The sequence below is a fragment of the Ammospiza caudacuta genome, chromosome 1, assembly GCF_027887145.1.
Source record: "Ammospiza caudacuta isolate bAmmCau1 chromosome 1, bAmmCau1.pri, whole genome shotgun sequence".
Lineage (NCBI taxonomy): Eukaryota > Metazoa > Chordata > Aves > Passeriformes > Passerellidae > Ammospiza > Ammospiza caudacuta.
The window spans coordinates 88,973,003-88,990,447 of NC_080593.1; the positions used below are offsets into that span (position 1 = coordinate 88,973,003).

The 17,445-nt window shown below is 44.4% G+C and overlaps 1 protein-coding gene across 2 annotated transcripts in view; it reads right to left on the reverse strand.

Moving 5' to 3' along the window:
• Nucleotides 1–12,119: 12,119 nt before the first annotated feature.
• Nucleotides 12,120–17,445, reverse strand: part of EPB41L4B (erythrocyte membrane protein band 4.1 like 4B) — a 168,609-nt gene continuing 163,283 nt past the window's right edge. For both annotated transcript variants that reach the window (XM_058800164.1, XM_058800156.1), the window contains exon 25: nt 12,120–16,751. In XM_058800164.1, coding sequence (XP_058656147.1) covers nt 16,682–16,751 — 70 coding nt within the window. In that variant the 3' untranslated portion in view covers nt 12,120–16,681. The remainder of the gene's footprint in view (nt 16,752–17,445) is intronic.

Below are 17,445 nucleotides of genomic sequence, written 5' to 3' on the forward strand. Positions count from 1 at the left end.
TCCTGATATCTCAGAAGATGCTGTAGAAAACAATGTCAGCTCATGCAGAAAATGCACTGTCTTTTTTGTTGTTTTTTTTTGGGGGGGGTGTTTTTCTTTGTGCATTTGGAAGTAAACTACATTAAAAGAAGCCTACCTACCTTGCAGAAGGCAAAGCAGACAAAATAGTACCATGTACTTGTATTCAGCTAAGCTTGTGAGTACCAGAAAGGGAGGATGACACTTCAGGAGATACAGAGTGCTACCAGTTCACCTCTCTCCTTTCCTAATTTAGGAGCTCTAAGTCCTGCCTGCTGTGGGAATCCCCTCTTCCCTCTAAAACAGCTGTTGACTATTTAGCTAACAATGATGAAGAATAGAAGAAAAAAATTAACAGGACCAGAGAAACTTTCTCAAAGCAGCCACAGCAGGGATGCTTCAGCAGAAACATGGCATCTGAATGGGAACAGGCAGTCCTGAGCAGGACAAGGGCTGCTGTTCACTTTGTTTTCAGGCAGATTCACAGACCTGAATGGGAACAGAGGAAGAGCAGCAGACGGGACATGTGTGAAACCTTGAGCCTCCCCCGCAGTGCTGAGGCAGCTAGCTAAGAACCTAATCCTGGGCAGGGAAAGTATCACCATCTGACTGAGTGTGCCAGTGTGAAGCAGCATTTCTCACAAGCTGAGAAGCTGTTCAGCGGTACAGCTGTGGGGACTCTGAGGATGTCTCCTGTTGATTTTACTAGACCCAAGGATGTTGCAGAGTCCTTTGCTTGTCATGCTCCTATTGCTTTGCATTCCTCAGGTTTTCAGAAAAGTCTTTGCTGCAAATCCTTCTTCATTTCAAACTGATACTGACTGAACTGGAAGATCCAGAAGGAGCATATATCACAGCATATCATATACATCAGCTCAGTGTTACCTCTGGTTTATAGCACAGCTGTGTGCTAACACAGATCCCTTGTTTTGTCCCTGGAACTTGGCTGGCCAGCTTCTGCAAAAAGCCTTTTGTTGGACTGCAAATCCTGAAAATAAATTTGAAAATGCCAGTGTTCTTCCTGAAGTCTTGAGCAGTGCCATTTTAAAGTGCATCTTACCCTCTCATGGTGTTGAAAGTGATCAAGTGTCTCCTTACCTGAATTGAAAATGCTGAAGCAGCTGCATAACCAAGCATCTGCTTGATAAGGTGGGACATCTCTGTGCAAGCAGTCATCTGTACAGCCCTGGTGCAAGTGCTCTGTCTGAGCCAGAGAACATATGCTGAATGGAAAATACCAAATGAGGCTGCTGCCTGACAGGCCTCTTCAAAGATCAAGATCACCCTTCACTAAAAATATTAGATATGTGTATTTTGTCCTGTAGATCTGTATGGATTCAGAGCAGCATCTACCTTTTTACAAGTAAGGAGCATCACCATAGCTATTTATAATAGAAACTTCATATCAGCTTTTCCAAGCAGGTCTAAATCACAGGCATCCTCTTGCTTTCCTTGGCAGCTCAATCCTCTACCTTCACCCTTCAGAATCTTGATGAAATATGCTAATTTCCTCCAGGCTCTATCTGTTCCTGTTCCCTAGAAGGTGTCTGTGCAGGCCGCAAGCTGAACAGAGCTGTGCCAGCTTATGGCAGCGGGCATCAGCTGTGGTAAGACTTGCTCACCAAGCCCTGGGCACTACCATGTTCTGCCTTGTGCATTCCAGGCAGCCTTTCCTTGGGCGTACATGTCTGGAGGAACAGAAAAGGCAGGATCCACCTGAGGTGCTTGGATGGTTCCAAGGCATTAAATCTATTTAGTCACTGCTTGAAACTAAATCTATTTGAGGGCTGTTTGATGACTTTAGTTAATTAAAAGGCTCTTATTTAATGCTGGTTACTCTTACATTTTGTGAAAAAAGAGAGATTATATCCAATATCGTCTCTTTGGATAAGAAGAATTAGCTGCTTTTGCTGATATAATCTCCTCATAGTAAGTAACCAAGAAAGATTCATTATTGTCTCTTGAACCTAAAGAAATGTCAAAGGTATTAAAACATTGACATTTCGTTGCAGTGAGATCTGTGAGATAAACCAGTAAGCTGCCTGAAGGCAAGATCTGAAATTACTCATCTGATTCTGTTGCTGTGATATGTATGGCATTGTGGCATAAAATTGCTGTGAGTCACCCCCTCCCCTGTCAAGGTTCACACAAATGGCTGTGCACCATTTATCATGGTTATAATGGACTCAAAAGGAACAGAACTAGAAACCGAGAGCTGTTTGTGGTGCTGATTTTCAAAGCAAACTATGAGCTTGTTAGAATCTGTACACTTTTTTACCATTGCCAAATGAAATGCTGCACATGACCTTATCAGGCGATGCTGAGAAAAAAAACTGTATTAAATAATTTGGGTTCAGCCAGCTGGTACTCAGAATCATCTAAATGCCCTAAAAAAAAGCTTTTTTCTCCTAAATTAATCTCTTTTCTTCCACCTATCTTTCCTGGTTCCATTTTTATCTTATTACAGTCCTTTGAAAAGACAACATGAAAAAATCCTTGCCTGGTGAAAAGATCTGTCCTGTCTGGGTGTCCAAGATACCAATTCTTCTTGCTCATCTTCTGGGGACTGTGTCTACTGTCCAGCTGTAGCTCTGTCCTTCAGCCTTGTGCTGGTGCCTTTGAGCTTCCCATGGCCATATTCCTGAACTTGCTTGAGTTAAACCATACAGAGGCAGGCAGTTGTCATCCAGTGTGTATCAGCAGCCTCAGTTTCTCCCTTTGCTGGCCAGGACAGACTGCAGGATGCCCTCAGCTTGTTCCACCTTCCTGCAGGACGCCTGGAACTGTCACAGATCACAGTGGGACAGCCATTCCCCCAGCTCATTTCTTCCCTTTCTCTCAGTATATGTTTTAGAGGCAATAAATACTTCTGGGCTTTCACAAAACAGGAGGAATGAGTTTTTTTGACAGTTTGAAAAAAGCACGTTAAGGTTTTTTTTTTTTGCTTTTCTTTGTAATAGAAGGTGGTAAGAAATGAGCTGTAGCACTACAGCAATGAGCATCAGCCAACATTCTTTCTCCACTAACCTATGGCCTGGCTGGCACATAAACCAGTGCTAAAGCAGAGAGGCCTTGGTGTCATTAAAAACCACATTTTCTCAAACACCACTTTTGAATTAAAATGGATTTTAACATCAAAAATCCCATCACCACCATCACTTCAGCCTTCACAGAGTAAGGCTACTACTCAAGCTATAGCAAGGCCTTCCTGCCTTCTCACTAACTCTGTTCTGGATCTTGTTGTTTAGCCTGGAGAAAAGATAACTGACAGGGAACCTCATTAATGGCTGTGAGTATCTAAAGGGAGGGTGCCAAGAGGATGGATCCAGGCTCTTCCTGGTGGTGCAAAGCAATAGGACAAGAGGCAATGGGCAGAAACTGATGCACAGGAAGTTCCCTCTAAACATGAGGAAGAAATTCTTTGCTGTGCAGGTGACCATGCACTAAAAGAGGTTGTCCAGAAAGGCTGTGGAGTCTCCCTCATTATTCAAGATTTGCCAGCCCTCAGGTCTTTTTTTCTAAGGAGAAGTGAGAACTCTGTCAGTTTTGAGTGGTGGGGTTTCTTCAGAGTGGCAGCAATGCTTTATTCCTCTCAGACCCTGAACAAGCTCAATGTATCTTGTGCCCACAGCAGAGGGACTCACATCAATCTCCATGCCCTTGGAACATTTCAGCTGAGATAGCTCAGCCCCCAGAGACAGTAGGTTCCTATGCAGTTACCCATGCTACCAACAGTTTGTGTTTATTTTAGAGTGTTTCCAGTGGTGAGCCCCCTTCCTGCCTCCCAAGAGCCCAAAGGAAAGGAAAGCCCACTCAGAAGGGCTGCCCTTGCTGTGGGGTTCTGCTTGGCTGCTGCTGAGGGTTTCATTTTAACTCTTATTGCCACTCATAAATGCTCAATTTTAGTGGCTCAAGTCTCCTTAAGACATTTCAAGGCAGCTCTCAACCACCCGGCACTCAACCATTCCCCACTGTTCCCTTGCTGGAAAGCAGACAGAGCTGCTGTGCTATAGCTCCTGCTCCAAGGAGGAAAGAAAGGGAATGAGAGCAGCTGGATCACCCCAGTCTCCACAGGCCAGGAGCCACAGATACATTTTCACGTGGCTCACGTCTGCATGGGAAGAACCCACAGATTCAGTCTGGGAAGTACATCCCATACTCAAACTTCTCTCCATGTCTCCTCTTCCTCACCCGAGGAAGATCCAACCTTGATCTTGATTATCTATTTTATGCTCAAAAAAGATCCCAGACTATCCTTAAAAGCTTCTCAAGATGGATCCAGATCCAGATGCAGCCTACAGGCAGCCTCAAATCTAGAAGAGCCATAACTCACAGTGGACCCAGGCTGGTACTTGCTGTTATTATAGTACAAGAGCTCTATTGTCATTACATTGCAAGAGCTTTGTACCTCCTTGATGTTTCTGGTAGGCAGCTCCCCTAGGCACTGACACTTCCTTATCCTCACAAAAGCCAACTAACTCCAATTACCCTCAACCAACCAAATCACTCTTTTATAACACTCTTCTTATTGGCTACAGCTGTGGCCTTTTAAAATCAGGCCTGTTCCTAATCTTTAATAATTAACTCAGCTGCAACTCTTTAGGGGGTAAGACTACTTTCTATACTACCTTTATTTACTTATGTTCTATCCCCCTACAGGTACTGGCACCTGAGACACAGATGTAACCAGGAGAGGGACACCACCAAATGAAAACAGCAGCTCCATCACAGCTTCCAGTCCTTTTCTGCCTTTCTGCAGCCCTGTCTGCCTTCAGAGTGCAGAGAACAGGGCACACACCCCCATAACACACCCCAGCAAAAGGTCAAAGTGAAAACAATCTCTTTTGGGCTTTAGCTGCTTTTGGCTCTTCCTTCTCCTGAAGCCTGGTCCCTGCAGACACCTAACTCCCCCAGCCATCCCTCCATCCCTAGGCCTGTCAGCAGCACTGGACCCCTTTTGTTTTCTAGCTGAGCTGTCCGCTCCCATGGTGCCTGACAAACCTCTTCCCCAGGATTTCTGCCCCACATCCTGTTCACCCTGCCACAGGGCATGGGCTCTGTGCACTCCTTGAGCCACTGCCAGCCAAACGGGCAGAGCTCAGCCCTGAGGATTTGTCAAACCCTGACATGGCAGGCACAGAGAGGAAAATAACTCCACTATCTTTTTCGGAGCAGGCTGCAGCTTCGTGCCTTCGTTATGTATTACTCTTGTCATCAGGCAAAAAGCATGCAGGAAAACAGCCAAGCCTGGCTTATCAAATGTGCCTGGTAAGAATATCTTGTGGTTTAAAGCCTTGGCACAGCACACAGCACAGGCAAGTGCTTCTGCTGCAACTGTTTGAATTTTCCTGGCTATTTTGGAGGGAGGCCATGGGGACCAGTCTCTCCCTGAAGTTGGTTGTGTGAGTGTCTTGCTGAGCCAAGGCCAAAATTTCCCTAGAAGAAAAAGGCAGAGCTTGTATAAGCATGAAAATCAACAACAACAGCAAAATCTTTGCTCTCATTTCTATAAGGCATGGAAATGAGGAACAAATCTACAGTAAATTAGCTAGAGACGAACATTTGGATTCAGATTTCATTAACATGCACATCTGGTTAAAGTGAGGTGTGATTTATTGCAAGCTCTAAGGAGATGTATAGGCCTCTATTAAGCGATTAGGGAGAGGTGTCTTCCTCCTCCTCCAATCACTTTGTTTCCTGTTTTAATTTCATAATAGCCAGTTTGAAATTTCCACAAACACTAATGGGATCTGTTTTCCCTCATGAGAGTTCACTCCTTCTCCTTTGATAATAATCAAAGCCTTTAGCAGGAGGGTGTTGGCACATCCCTGGACACAGTCTGCCTGGATGGACTCGGCAGGGCTGCAAAGGGCAAGTTTGCCCTGATGGGGAAGATTTTCTTTTCCCAGAAAGACAGCACAGCATTTATAAAAAGTCACTCTTCCATATTAATGGAATGGCTTGCACTAGGTGGGTGCATGGCTAAGCTGAGCACCAGGCACCTGATGGTGACATTAAGCACCTGAGGGTGGGGGTGGCAGTGCCAGCCATGGGATGCTCTGGGGAGCTGCAGGTGTTGTGATTTTTCAACCACCCCCAAGAAGCCCTGTTCTCCTGTCCCATTCTTTCTAGGCTGCTGGAGTTCTCATCCAGCCCATGAGCCACACACAGATTTTATGCCCCCAGACTGCAGGATGCTACTACCTTCCTAGGCCGATGGCTTGAGTAGTCCAATTCATTGCTGCATCCCTAAATAATGTGCTTTTAAAACCTGATATTGTAAAAATTTTCCCAAAAGGCAGTCTCTATTCTCTCAGGGGAAAACTGATGGAGTAAGATTTATGTCCCTTCTCAGATGCCCAAGGGTAGGAAAGGTAAAGGACTCCAAATAACCCCCATGTATATCATTGTTTACTCCTAGCAAGAGTTCAGCTGGCAGTGTTAGGTGTGTGAGGGAGAAATCAAGCAGCCGTGGGTTTCATGTGGCAGCTAGAGCTGAATGTACTCAGTTACTGCTCAAGCCCACACAGTAAGGCTGTGGAAGAGATACATGCATAATTCATATACTTTTAATTAAATGGTAACATCTTTCAATATACTGAATTTACTGCAATTACATTTAGTGCAATTACATTTATCTCTTCGCACCTTTTGACCTACTGAAGCATCTGGTTGTTTTTTTTTTTCCTTTTAGTTATGGTATGAGCATAAACAACATTAAGTGGGCTTTAGGACTAGGTGTGGCAAAGGAGGCCTGGAGCTGTTCCAGGCTGTCCCCACTGGAGAGACCAGCGCCAGAACAGGGATGCCCAAGGGCCACTGAGGGAGATGGAAGCTGCCCTGAGCTGAGCCACAGCTGCAGGGAACAAGTCCTGCATGTCCTAAAGCCCCGGCTTGGGGGTTGGCTACGATGTTCTTGGAAGTGTTTTCAAGCAAGCAAGGCTTTCCTGCAGGAGCTTTGCTCAAGCAGAGACCACAGTGGGAGCAGCGGTTTGGGCAGAGGTGGCCCTTGGACACCAACTGAGACACCAAGGGCTGCACAAAGATTTTGTTCAGGGGAAGTGTGTCCCTAGGAAGTGGAGCCTGGCCCTTTTGCCATAGAATTTGTAGGCAATGCACAGAACTAGGAGATGTGTCCCCGCTTAGGAGCAGGCTGCTGAGAACCACCAGGGCACGTTCTGCTCAGCCAAACTCATTGCTCGGCTCCCCCCAGTCTGGGATGGGATCTGGTGGGTGCAGTGCAGGGTCAGTCTGGGTCTGCTGGGCTGGGCAGGCCACAGCACAGCTGTGCTGGGCACCACTCACGTGTGGGAAGATGTTTCAAGGCACCAGGGATGGGCCACAGGACTGGCAGTGCAGGGATTCAAGTCACTGCACTAATCTGGTTTTTCCAGAGAGGGAACATAAATCATCTTGCTGGGGAAAAATGGGAGATAGCAATCCCACAAGGGTAGAATGAGGGTGAAGAAAGGAGACCCCTCCCTCTTCTACCACATCTCCTATTTCTTTACAGTACTTCAAAGTTTAGCACAGCAATATGGAGCAGCATAGCCAAAGACCTCAGTGGTAGGAAGGGATAAAAGGGTGGTCACTGCTACCATGTAGGATTATTGTGAGGACAGAGAGGCTGCAAAAGTACCCTGTCTGAAGCAAGAAGAAAGAAAGGAGAGAAGAAGGGAGGAAGCGTGGAAGGAAGGGAAGGGAAGGGAAGGGAAGGGAAGGGAAGGGAAGGGAAGGGAAGGGAAGGGAAGGGAAGGGAAGGGAAGGGAAGGGAAGGGAAGGGAAGGGAAGGGAAGGGAAGGGAAGGGAAGGGAAGGGAAGGGAAGGGAAGGGAAGGGAAGGGAAGGGAAGGGAAGGGAAGAAGGGAGGAAGGGAGGAAGGGAGGAAGGAAGGAAGGAAGGAAGGAAGGAAGGAAGGAAGGAAGGAAGGAAGGAAGGAAGGAAGGAAGGAAGGAAGGAAGGAAGGAAGGAAGGAAGGAAGGAAGGAAGGAAGGAAGGAAGGAAGGAAGGAAGGAAGGAAGGAAGGAAGGAAGGAAGGAAGGAAGGAAGGAAGGAAGGAAGGAAGGAAGGAAGGAAGGAAGGAAGGAAGGAAGGAAGGAAGGAAGGAAGGAAGGAAGGAAGGAAGGAAGGAAGGAAGGAAGGAAGGAAGGAGAAAGAGATGGAGAGCTAGGGAAAGAAGGTGACTTCTGTCACACTTCTTTGAGGTGCCTCCATTCACTAACTATCATCCTTACTGATAAAATGGAGATTAACCATCCAAAATATGAGAGCAAAATCACTCACTTCATGGGTAAGGCAAATGACAACATTCTCTCTTTAATATTTCTCTGTGTCCTTCTCCGGTGCTATGGAGTCGTCAGGAGAGTCACTGAGGCTGAGCAGTGTATCCACAGGTATTTACTGGACTTGATGGGAGCTCCTGCAGCCCTGGCTGATGGCAGACTCTCACTAGCTGCTCTCTAATGAGAGATCATCTCACAGAGGTTCCCTGCTTGGCAAGAAAACTCATTGTGCTTTAATGCCAGTTTGATACTGGACCCAGGACAGCAGCAGAAGAGGTGAGAGATGTGGGAGACACAGAGGAAAGGCAGAAAAGTGCGTATGGAGGAACACCTCCTGAGGGTCAGGGAAAGCAAGAGCTGGCAAGGGCCTTCAAAAAGGCAAGAGATTTTCAAAGGGAAAGTCAACAAAGCCAGAGGTGCTTGTGTGGAAGGGGTGCTCACAAGGGTAAAGGAAGCAAGCACCCATGAAGCAGTCTGTGAATGAGTGCCAAGCAGAAGAGGGAGAAGGATTGAAGGGTGGCATAGAAAGGCACTAAGGGGTTGTGAGGCAGGTCATTACAGGAGGCGTCTTCTGTTCCTGGTGTCTCACAATAGCCAGGGCAAGTTGTCAGGAACCCACACTGAACCTTGGCATGTTGAGCTGGAAATGGAAAAGGGGGAATGCTCTTGGGCTGCAGAGCTAAGTCAGCTCTAGCACTTCTCACCTCTGTGCTCATACACCAGCAGCCTTGGAAGAGGTGCTTCCCAGGGGCTGTCATCCTGGCCTTGCCACAGGGAGCTGTGAGTCACTGTGACAAGGACACTGCTGTTCTCACCCAGAGCAAGCACGTGCACTGCCACTTCACCCACTGCAGCTCTGCTGCGAACCTTGCCTGTTCCTTGAGCAAAGATGGTCCTGTGGGGTTCAGTCAGCTTTGGAGGGCACAAGTTTGAATTGTCTTTGCAGGAGGGAGGAGTAATCAGTCTCACAGGGATGCTTCTACCACTAAATTCCTAATTTTGCACACTCAGGTAAAGGGCAGCTCACACTGACCTTTCTCCCCAGAGCCTCATGCATCTACTCGTGGTCTCACAACATGGGCACAAGTCAGCCTCCAAAACCTGAGAGCCTCAGCTCTTATAGGTGCCTCTTACACACACAAGCATCTCAGCTCTCAGCCTCAACAGCCCCAAATCCTCACTGAGGGGCCATGGAGCTGCAAATACCTCAGCTCCCAGCAAGGCAGTGCACATCCCACCTTGGAGAGTGAAGAGGTTGAGTCAGCCAGAGCAAGAAATGCACCCCAAGAAGGGCAGTAGTGCTAGGTGCTATTAGTACTCCTCCCTCCAAAAATGCCTCACCCAGTCTTTGTTGTCTCATGCCAAACCACCTTGTGCCCCTGCCGAGCCTGGCATTGCTGGAAGGGGACCAGCAGCCAGAGCAGGGTATGAGAAAATTAGCAGAGAAATTGTGTTTTTTCTTGTTGCTGTTTTTAAGAGCAGCAGGAAAAATAACTAAAAAAAAATAAGATATTTGAGTTCCTCACATCATGAAGTCCCTGGGATGCTAAGCTGACTGACCAAATACCTTTTAAGAAAAAATTTTTGCTGCGGTTTTTTTGGATTTCCATAAGAGTTTGCTAATAAAAGGCAGAGGAAGAACAATGCAGGAGGGTTAACTTGCTCCCTGATTGAAGAACTGAAATAATCACTGCATGAAACAATTAAGACCCATGTGGCTTTTATGCCACTCTGATGACACAGCTGAGCACTCACTGGCATGATATAGCAAACACACACACAGTAGAAATACTCATTAAAAAAATAACACAATTAGTATCAATTGCATGTTGCTTATATAATTAGGCAATTTTGTATTTGTAATTTTAAAATAAAGTAAAAAGGCAAATAATGTTTCAGGCAGTACTTTGCCATCAGGCTGCCCAGCAGGTGACAGTGTGGGTTGCTGCTATTCTTGTTGTTGTTTCTTGTTGTTTTTCCCCTCTTCTCCTGACCATCATAGACCCTAAAGACTGGTGAGGAGAGGCCTTATGCACTACTGGCAGCACATAAGATTGAGTTGTATTTGTCAGGGTTGTCAAACGCATCTGATGCTGCAGCTAAACTGCTCCAATTTCCAGCTTCTCACAAAAAGGGCAAGCCTGGTCTCCTCATCTGACAGCAAAAGCTGGGATGCTCCCATGAACCTGTCCTGGGATGGCTGGGAAAGGGCAATAGTTGATTTTTTATTTCCCTTATACCCTGATGTATCCTCCCACACATCTGGTCAGAATCAAACATGACTCAGGGTTTGCTGCAGGGCTGCCCTTTGGGTCAAGTTGCATTTGGGCATGGGGATCCCAGTGCTGACCAGCCCCAAAGGCTTCACTGTGCTTGGCAAAGGCACAGCCATTGTCCTTCATGAGGCTTGGGGATCCCTCCCCTTGCCTGTGTCTGCACCCTGATGGGTGCCTTCCCACCCCCTTGCTGCCACAGGATTTTTGCACCACAGCCAGGCTGAAACCATTGCCTTATTATCCCCCTGCCCCAACTGAACAGTGCCTGTATGCAAAGTCTGTTTTCTGCTTGAGAAAGCATGTCCCCAGAGATATAGAATTAATCTCAGTGACTTCAAACTCAGTCTCATGGATCAGTCATCTGATAATGAACCAAAAGATTGTTCGGATTTACATCTGAAGTCCCCACACTTCTCCATTGCAGCCAAATTCCACAAGAGTATTTGCCGACCTTTTAGCGCGCAGCTTCTCATCACACTGCACCTCAGAACACTGTTCTTTAGCAAAGGTCTTTATTAAGGAGAATTAATTAACTAGGTTTGCTGTCTGGATAATCAATTTTCTTGGTATAAATTGAGTGGAGTTGGAAGAACGCTGAGCTGTTGCTCCTCTTATTTCTCCGCACAGAGAATAAAAATAGTAGAAGATCCAGATGGAGAAATTGGGTTCGGATCAGATTCCTTCTGAATACAGAGTTTTGGCAACCTCAGAAAATGGGGTGAACATTGCTGGGATATAATTTCCTAAGTGCACTGGGAAAGTTAATGTCAAAATATCTCTAAATCTCTGATTTAGAGATCTTTGAAGGAAAGGGAAATGTTTCATTCTGAAGAAACTTTCCATTTAGACATTGAAAGAAAGGCAAAATCAAGGCAAAATCTGAGTGAAATGTTTTAATTGTGTTTGAAAAACAAATGAAGTAAACAGGCTTAGTTTGTTTGGGTTTTTTTTGGTGGGTATGTTTTTAAATTTTTCTCTATGGAGAAGTTTAACAACCTGGTGTCTCTCAGCTCTGTGTGGAGTATTCCTCCCCACCCCTTCCGCTCTAGTAGTAGTTTTTGCTACCTTTTGATCCCTAGATGAAAGCCCAAAAACCTGCCAAGTTTTGTGTTTGTCTACCTTAATCCTGCCAGTGTTTTCTGGCTCTGGTATTCAGCAAAATGTGCTCCACCTAATGACCCCACAGACGATTGGCACCCACAACACTAGACTACAACTTTAAGCTGAAGAAAACCCTCTGGTCTTTATGAAGAAGTTATCTCTCCATTTTTAATTTGTGTTGTAATTTTTTATACGATGGTGGATCCACTTTCCTAGCAAGCAGAAGTTTCCTTTAATTGGCATGTTGCCCCTTGCCTCCTAAATGACTGATTTGACTACTAATTGACTACAGACTCTGTGATTTATTTTTCATCTCTTTTATTGCAGGCATGAATACAGGAACAGGTAAACAGCGGAGCCGTAAAAGTTTCTCTTTAGGCATGTTTTCAACAAAATGCCATCATACACTGTCTGATGATACACGCTGCTACTCAGGTGAAACAAAATGGTGTGAGCAGTCTTGCTTTAAAGCTGCTACCCACCACTCCATGCTGCAGCTGCCAAAGAAGCCTCCACTTGCTCTCTATCTTCCCTCTTTCTCCACATCATCTACAGCTTCTTTTACGGCACTTAACTTTACAAAACACAGTTGTGAGGCTAATCTTACATGCAATTACAGATCAGTCTCAGTATATTTATTGCAAACTCCTTGAACATCAGGACATTAAAGAAAAAAAAGAAAAGAAAAAAAAGAAAAAATATTCCATTGCATAATTACAAGTAGGTTTTTTTTGTAGCAAATGAACCAGAATTGTATCCAAGAAAAAAAAAAATAAATAAAAGCAAAGGCTATTTGTAAACAGTTCAAACAAAACATGATGCTGCCTCCAATGAAACGTTTCACTGCATTGCTAGCTCTGTTTCAAATGGGCGCGTAGGCATCCTGTTGCAAGAGAGTGAAGCCATGAACTGAAACTTTGGAGGAGTTAATTTTCAAATTTTGCACTTTCAGGGTCTATGAAACATGAAAAGTCTGCACACATGATGGGATCTGAGAGAGGTGCGGAATCTCAACCAACATTTCTAAAGAAAACTCAGTTATTCCTTTTAAAACAAAATAGTGGAAACGGCTGAGCCACACAAAAAAAAACGAAGCACAATTGGTTGGCTTCCATAAGAGACTGCAAAATGAGAAAATATTTAACTCCTTGCATAGCTATTTAAATGGCCAGTAAATTTTGCTGGAATCACCCAAACATGACAACATTGCATTCCGCTGCTTAGAGACTTGGCGCTGAGAAGCTGGGATCTGCTGATGGTGCCGGAGCATCACTCGGGGCACTGTGAAAAGCCAGGGCCACCCCTGGTTAGCTTTGCCAGCGTGGCTATAGCAGGAGGTTTCATCAACTCCCAGATGGAGCATGACTACAGCAAAGCCTCTGCGCTTATATCACTGTAAGTTGTTATCCCAGCTCTCTGTTCTGACAAAAGGACATTTCTGGCAGTTTATTTACACCTAACGCTCAAGGCTTTCGCTGGCACAGCTACGCTGATCCCAAATCATACCTTGAAGCTGAACCCTGGATGATGCAGCTGAGTCAGCAAGGGTTTGCAATGTAGACCTAGCCAGAGGGAGGGAAAGCAGGATTCATCTCACTTAACTTTAGTCAGTATATATACTTAAGGTAGACACTTGAATCAGAGGCACCTCCGGAAGACAGGTCCTTTGATCTCTCACCAGGTGAGAGCTGGGCATTTTAATGTTAGGTGAGATGAACCCTTTCCCAGGAGAGCTGAAGAGATAAAATCCTTTCAGCCACCCTCTTCTATCACCAGTTCTGGAGCCCATGCTTCAGAAGGCTGCTGTTCAAATGCGTTATCTTTACACATGTCAATGTACATGATAATGATAGCCTGTGCTGGGCTTCATGCTGCCACAACTACAAATGCAAGCTTAAAGCTAGCTCAGATACTTCTGCACTATTATATAGACATACCTTCAGGCAGAGTATCCTTTAACACCTGTAAAGTTAAATTGTAGGAGCAAATCTGCAATATCTGCCCCTCTGCAATATGTTCATGTTGACATTGTCTTGTTCACAGCAGTTTTGGGTAACAGGTGTCCTAACACTGTAATTCCCAACCAGAGATGAGGCAGAAGTGTTTCTTCAGAGGATGTGAAAACTGAGATGCTCAAGCATGGCTGAAGAAGGTACGTAGTAAGAAAGAACAAGATGATGACATTCCACAGTTAAAAGTTTAGTTTGATTTCAGTAAAACAGTTTTAATAAAGCTCCATTAGACTGCAGAATAGGAAACAGTGGCAGCCAGTGGATAAGACACTAAAACACAACAAGGCAACATACTTAGAGTTGTTCTGTAGAAAATGTCCCACAAAAACTAAGCAGCCACATGAGCCTTTCCCTCCTCTCCTGGTGGGAACCACAGAAGGAGGAATCTCTGCCCTTCTTCAGCTATCCCAGAGCATGCCTCAGCTATAAAGGTTTGGCCATGTAAAGTAACCTTGGTTCACGTTACTTCTTTTCCGGTTCTGATTATTTCAGCTGAAGAAATTTTATACAATGGGAGCAAAAATGATGCATTAAAAACAATACTGTTTTAGACTGTTTATGAACCAGAATATCTTATAGGCTAGTCTGACTCAGGCATTCAGTTTTGCTAAAGGCTTTTGCTTTAAGTGATCAGACAGTCCTAACGTGGATCTGTTTTGCCTCCAAACCTGAGGGCATATTGTGGGGTTCCTAAAGTCCACTGCATCAATCAGTATGTTCAGATTTTTTTCTGTTTGTTTGGTTGGGGTTTTCTTTCTGGGTTTTCTTTGACAATGACTTTGTGAAACTGTTGCAGTTCAAACACAACTGAGGCTTACCTAACAGGCAGAAAACCAGATTGGGCTAGTCAGCACTGTGCCATTCTCAACCTTACTTTGTTTTTCTCTCCCAAACCAGCATTTCTAGTTACAATTTTCTTTTATTTTTTCTTCAAAATGCTCACCCTCACTTGGATGCAGGCAAAATGTGCTGCTGCTTCTCCCTCACCAATACCTTCTGGGAAGCGGTGAGAAAAGAGTAACAGGAAATTGCATTCTTTTGTGTCTGTGCATTTTCCCCTCCTTTCCAATTTTCTCACAGGGATTTAATGTTCCTAATCAATTTATAAGAACCCTGGATTGATGGACTGGGGCATTAAAACAAAAGGAACAGAAGTGCCCTGGCACTACAGCTAGCAGGTGGACACCATACAAGTCATATCTTGATTACCCAGAAGAGCCACTGGAATGCTCTTAAATCTACAGTCCAGGTGTGTTTTTGTGGCTCCTTGTGCCCACTGCTCATGTTGAGCCACTTGATTAAATTTTGTAATGTGATTTTCTACCTAACAGTTGTGCTGTGTATTTTGACCCAATTTATGGCAACCAGAAAGTGTTGTGCTTGGTGGATTTAAATGGGAAGCTAATTTTTTGTCCCAGCAAATATAAAATAGACAGGTCATTTTATACCTTCACACTGCAATCCAGTCTTACGAAGCTCTCCAGAACTCTCATTTTAGAAAAACAGCAGAAGCTAACTGAAGGAAATCCAGTCTCACAGCAATCACTTCCCAGCCTCCACACAAACAAACTGCTTAAGCTGAGATAAAGCCATTGTAATCAGTGCCAAATGAAAGGCAATATTTTATCTTAATACAAATAAGAGAACATAGTGTACAGAGTAACAGAAAAATATACATCTTCAGCCATACAAAATGCACAAAACCTTTCCTGTTGAAAGAGTACCTTGTAGCAGGCAGTCAGATATTGTTAGTTTTCTAGGTGACCCTGCACTACTGAACAAGGGGAAACTGAGACCTTTTTTTTTCCTTAGGAGATAGTTGGTAGCGTTACCTGTATCCCATCAATTCCCTCCCTGTGGCTCTGCTAGTGTTGGACTACCCACCCCACTTCATGCCTGAGACAGCTCCACTGCAAGTAGAGGCTGCTTGGGTGTTGGAGGTGAACAGGATGTATAGTCCTGCACAGGATTGCTGATTAGTAGAATTAAAAATATGGGTGTAGGCACAGCTATGCCTTAAAATATCATCGTTCTTGTTCTTGAAGGGGACCAATCAATTCATGTCAGCCAGGAAGGTGGTTTTTTACCCAGAAAGGAAAGAATTCTCCTTGTGTGAGCTACGTCCACACCGCTGAGGCTCTGCAACCTTCAGTGCTGGGGCAGAAGATGTCTGAGCGTGGGCTAGCCTTAAAGCCTAGGCAAACTGGAGAAGGTAAAGCTCCTCACTTGCTTTAAAAAAGTCAGTATCAAGCTAGAAAGTCAGTAGCAAATTACTTTAAACAATGGATTTTTTTTCATCCATTAAGGGAAATACGGTAAGACTCTGTTGAAGGTTTAGGTCAAGGTGATAAGCTATAGGAAGTATTGGGTGTGTGTGTCTGTGTGGTGGGGTGTCTCTCCCAGTTGCACCTATTTATATCTCTGAGGGAAGGTTAAGGTTAGGAATTTAATAAGACAGCCGTTTATTCTGTGGAAACTAACAGTCCTGGGGTTAGGATGTAATAATCATTCTTCTGCTTTAAAAATGGTTCTCTTAACAAATAGCAGTAGCTCATTGCAATTTTCAGTTGTACAAAATGACATATTTTCTATGTTACTATCAAAATATTCTGCATAACATTAATTTCTGTGCACTTATTAACATATGTACAGAACAGTGTTTCCCAATAGAAATCAGTATGCTCCTTGCTGATCCTCTTTGCCCTAGATTTACCAAAACCAAACCAGAAATTAATTGTGTTAATAGTATAAAATCTCAGGAGAGAGAAAGGATTGAAGGTTTATTTCCCAGCAGCAAATGAATAAAGAAACTCCTTCAAGTCAAAGTCTAGCCAAGACGTAATTTTAACCAACGGCGGTGAATCCAGGCGAGCCAGGAATATCACACATTTTCCCGATGCATTATGTTGAGTACACAGAAGCAGAGGAATGTAAACAGACAGAAGGCACATGAAAGGCCCCAATCCATTCTCCATCTGACGGAAGTGCAAGTTTCATAATTCTGTCATCAAGAGTCTTTTCATCATTTTCTCTCTCTCAAGTTCACGCCTCAGAGTCTCAGCACTGTGTAATTAATGCACAAACAGCCAATTATGGGAACAACAATAAGTCTCAGATTTCAATTTAAAATAATTAACATTTTCAAAATACCAAAGGAGGGGAAAAAAAGGTCAGACACAATTCAGTGAAAAAGCTGATAACTGATGGCTGATTCAAAAACAAGTATCGCTTGATATTTCTGAGGAGCAAACAGAGGCAAGAAGAAGGATATAAAAAGATCCACATGGCAAAACAGTTTATAATTTTATCTAACCCTCATTAAAGGCTACTGATTTCGAAGGAAGCGGGACAAGGACTCTAAAAATGGAGCAGCTACAGCAAATGCCATTATGATAGACTACTGTGACAGCCTTCTGCTCCTTGGTGTGATCTGATATTTGAAGATATCTATATACATAGATATATAGCTATGCTGAATTTACCACAATCCTACACATAGCAGGATGCCATAATCAGAGCCTGAGGTCCTTGCTCTCACCAATTCACCCCAGAGCCCAGAGGATTTGTAACCCTGGGAATGTCCTGGTTTAGTGACTCAATTTCTGATACTGTTTACCATGCTGTTCTGAAATTTATGTATCTCACACTTGTAACAGTTTGGAGATTAAAAAGGCATTGCAGAAATCTTGCAGCCCATTTGTGGACAAGCAGGGGTAGAATCACCTACTTGTGCATGAGACATCTTACAGAAGCTGAG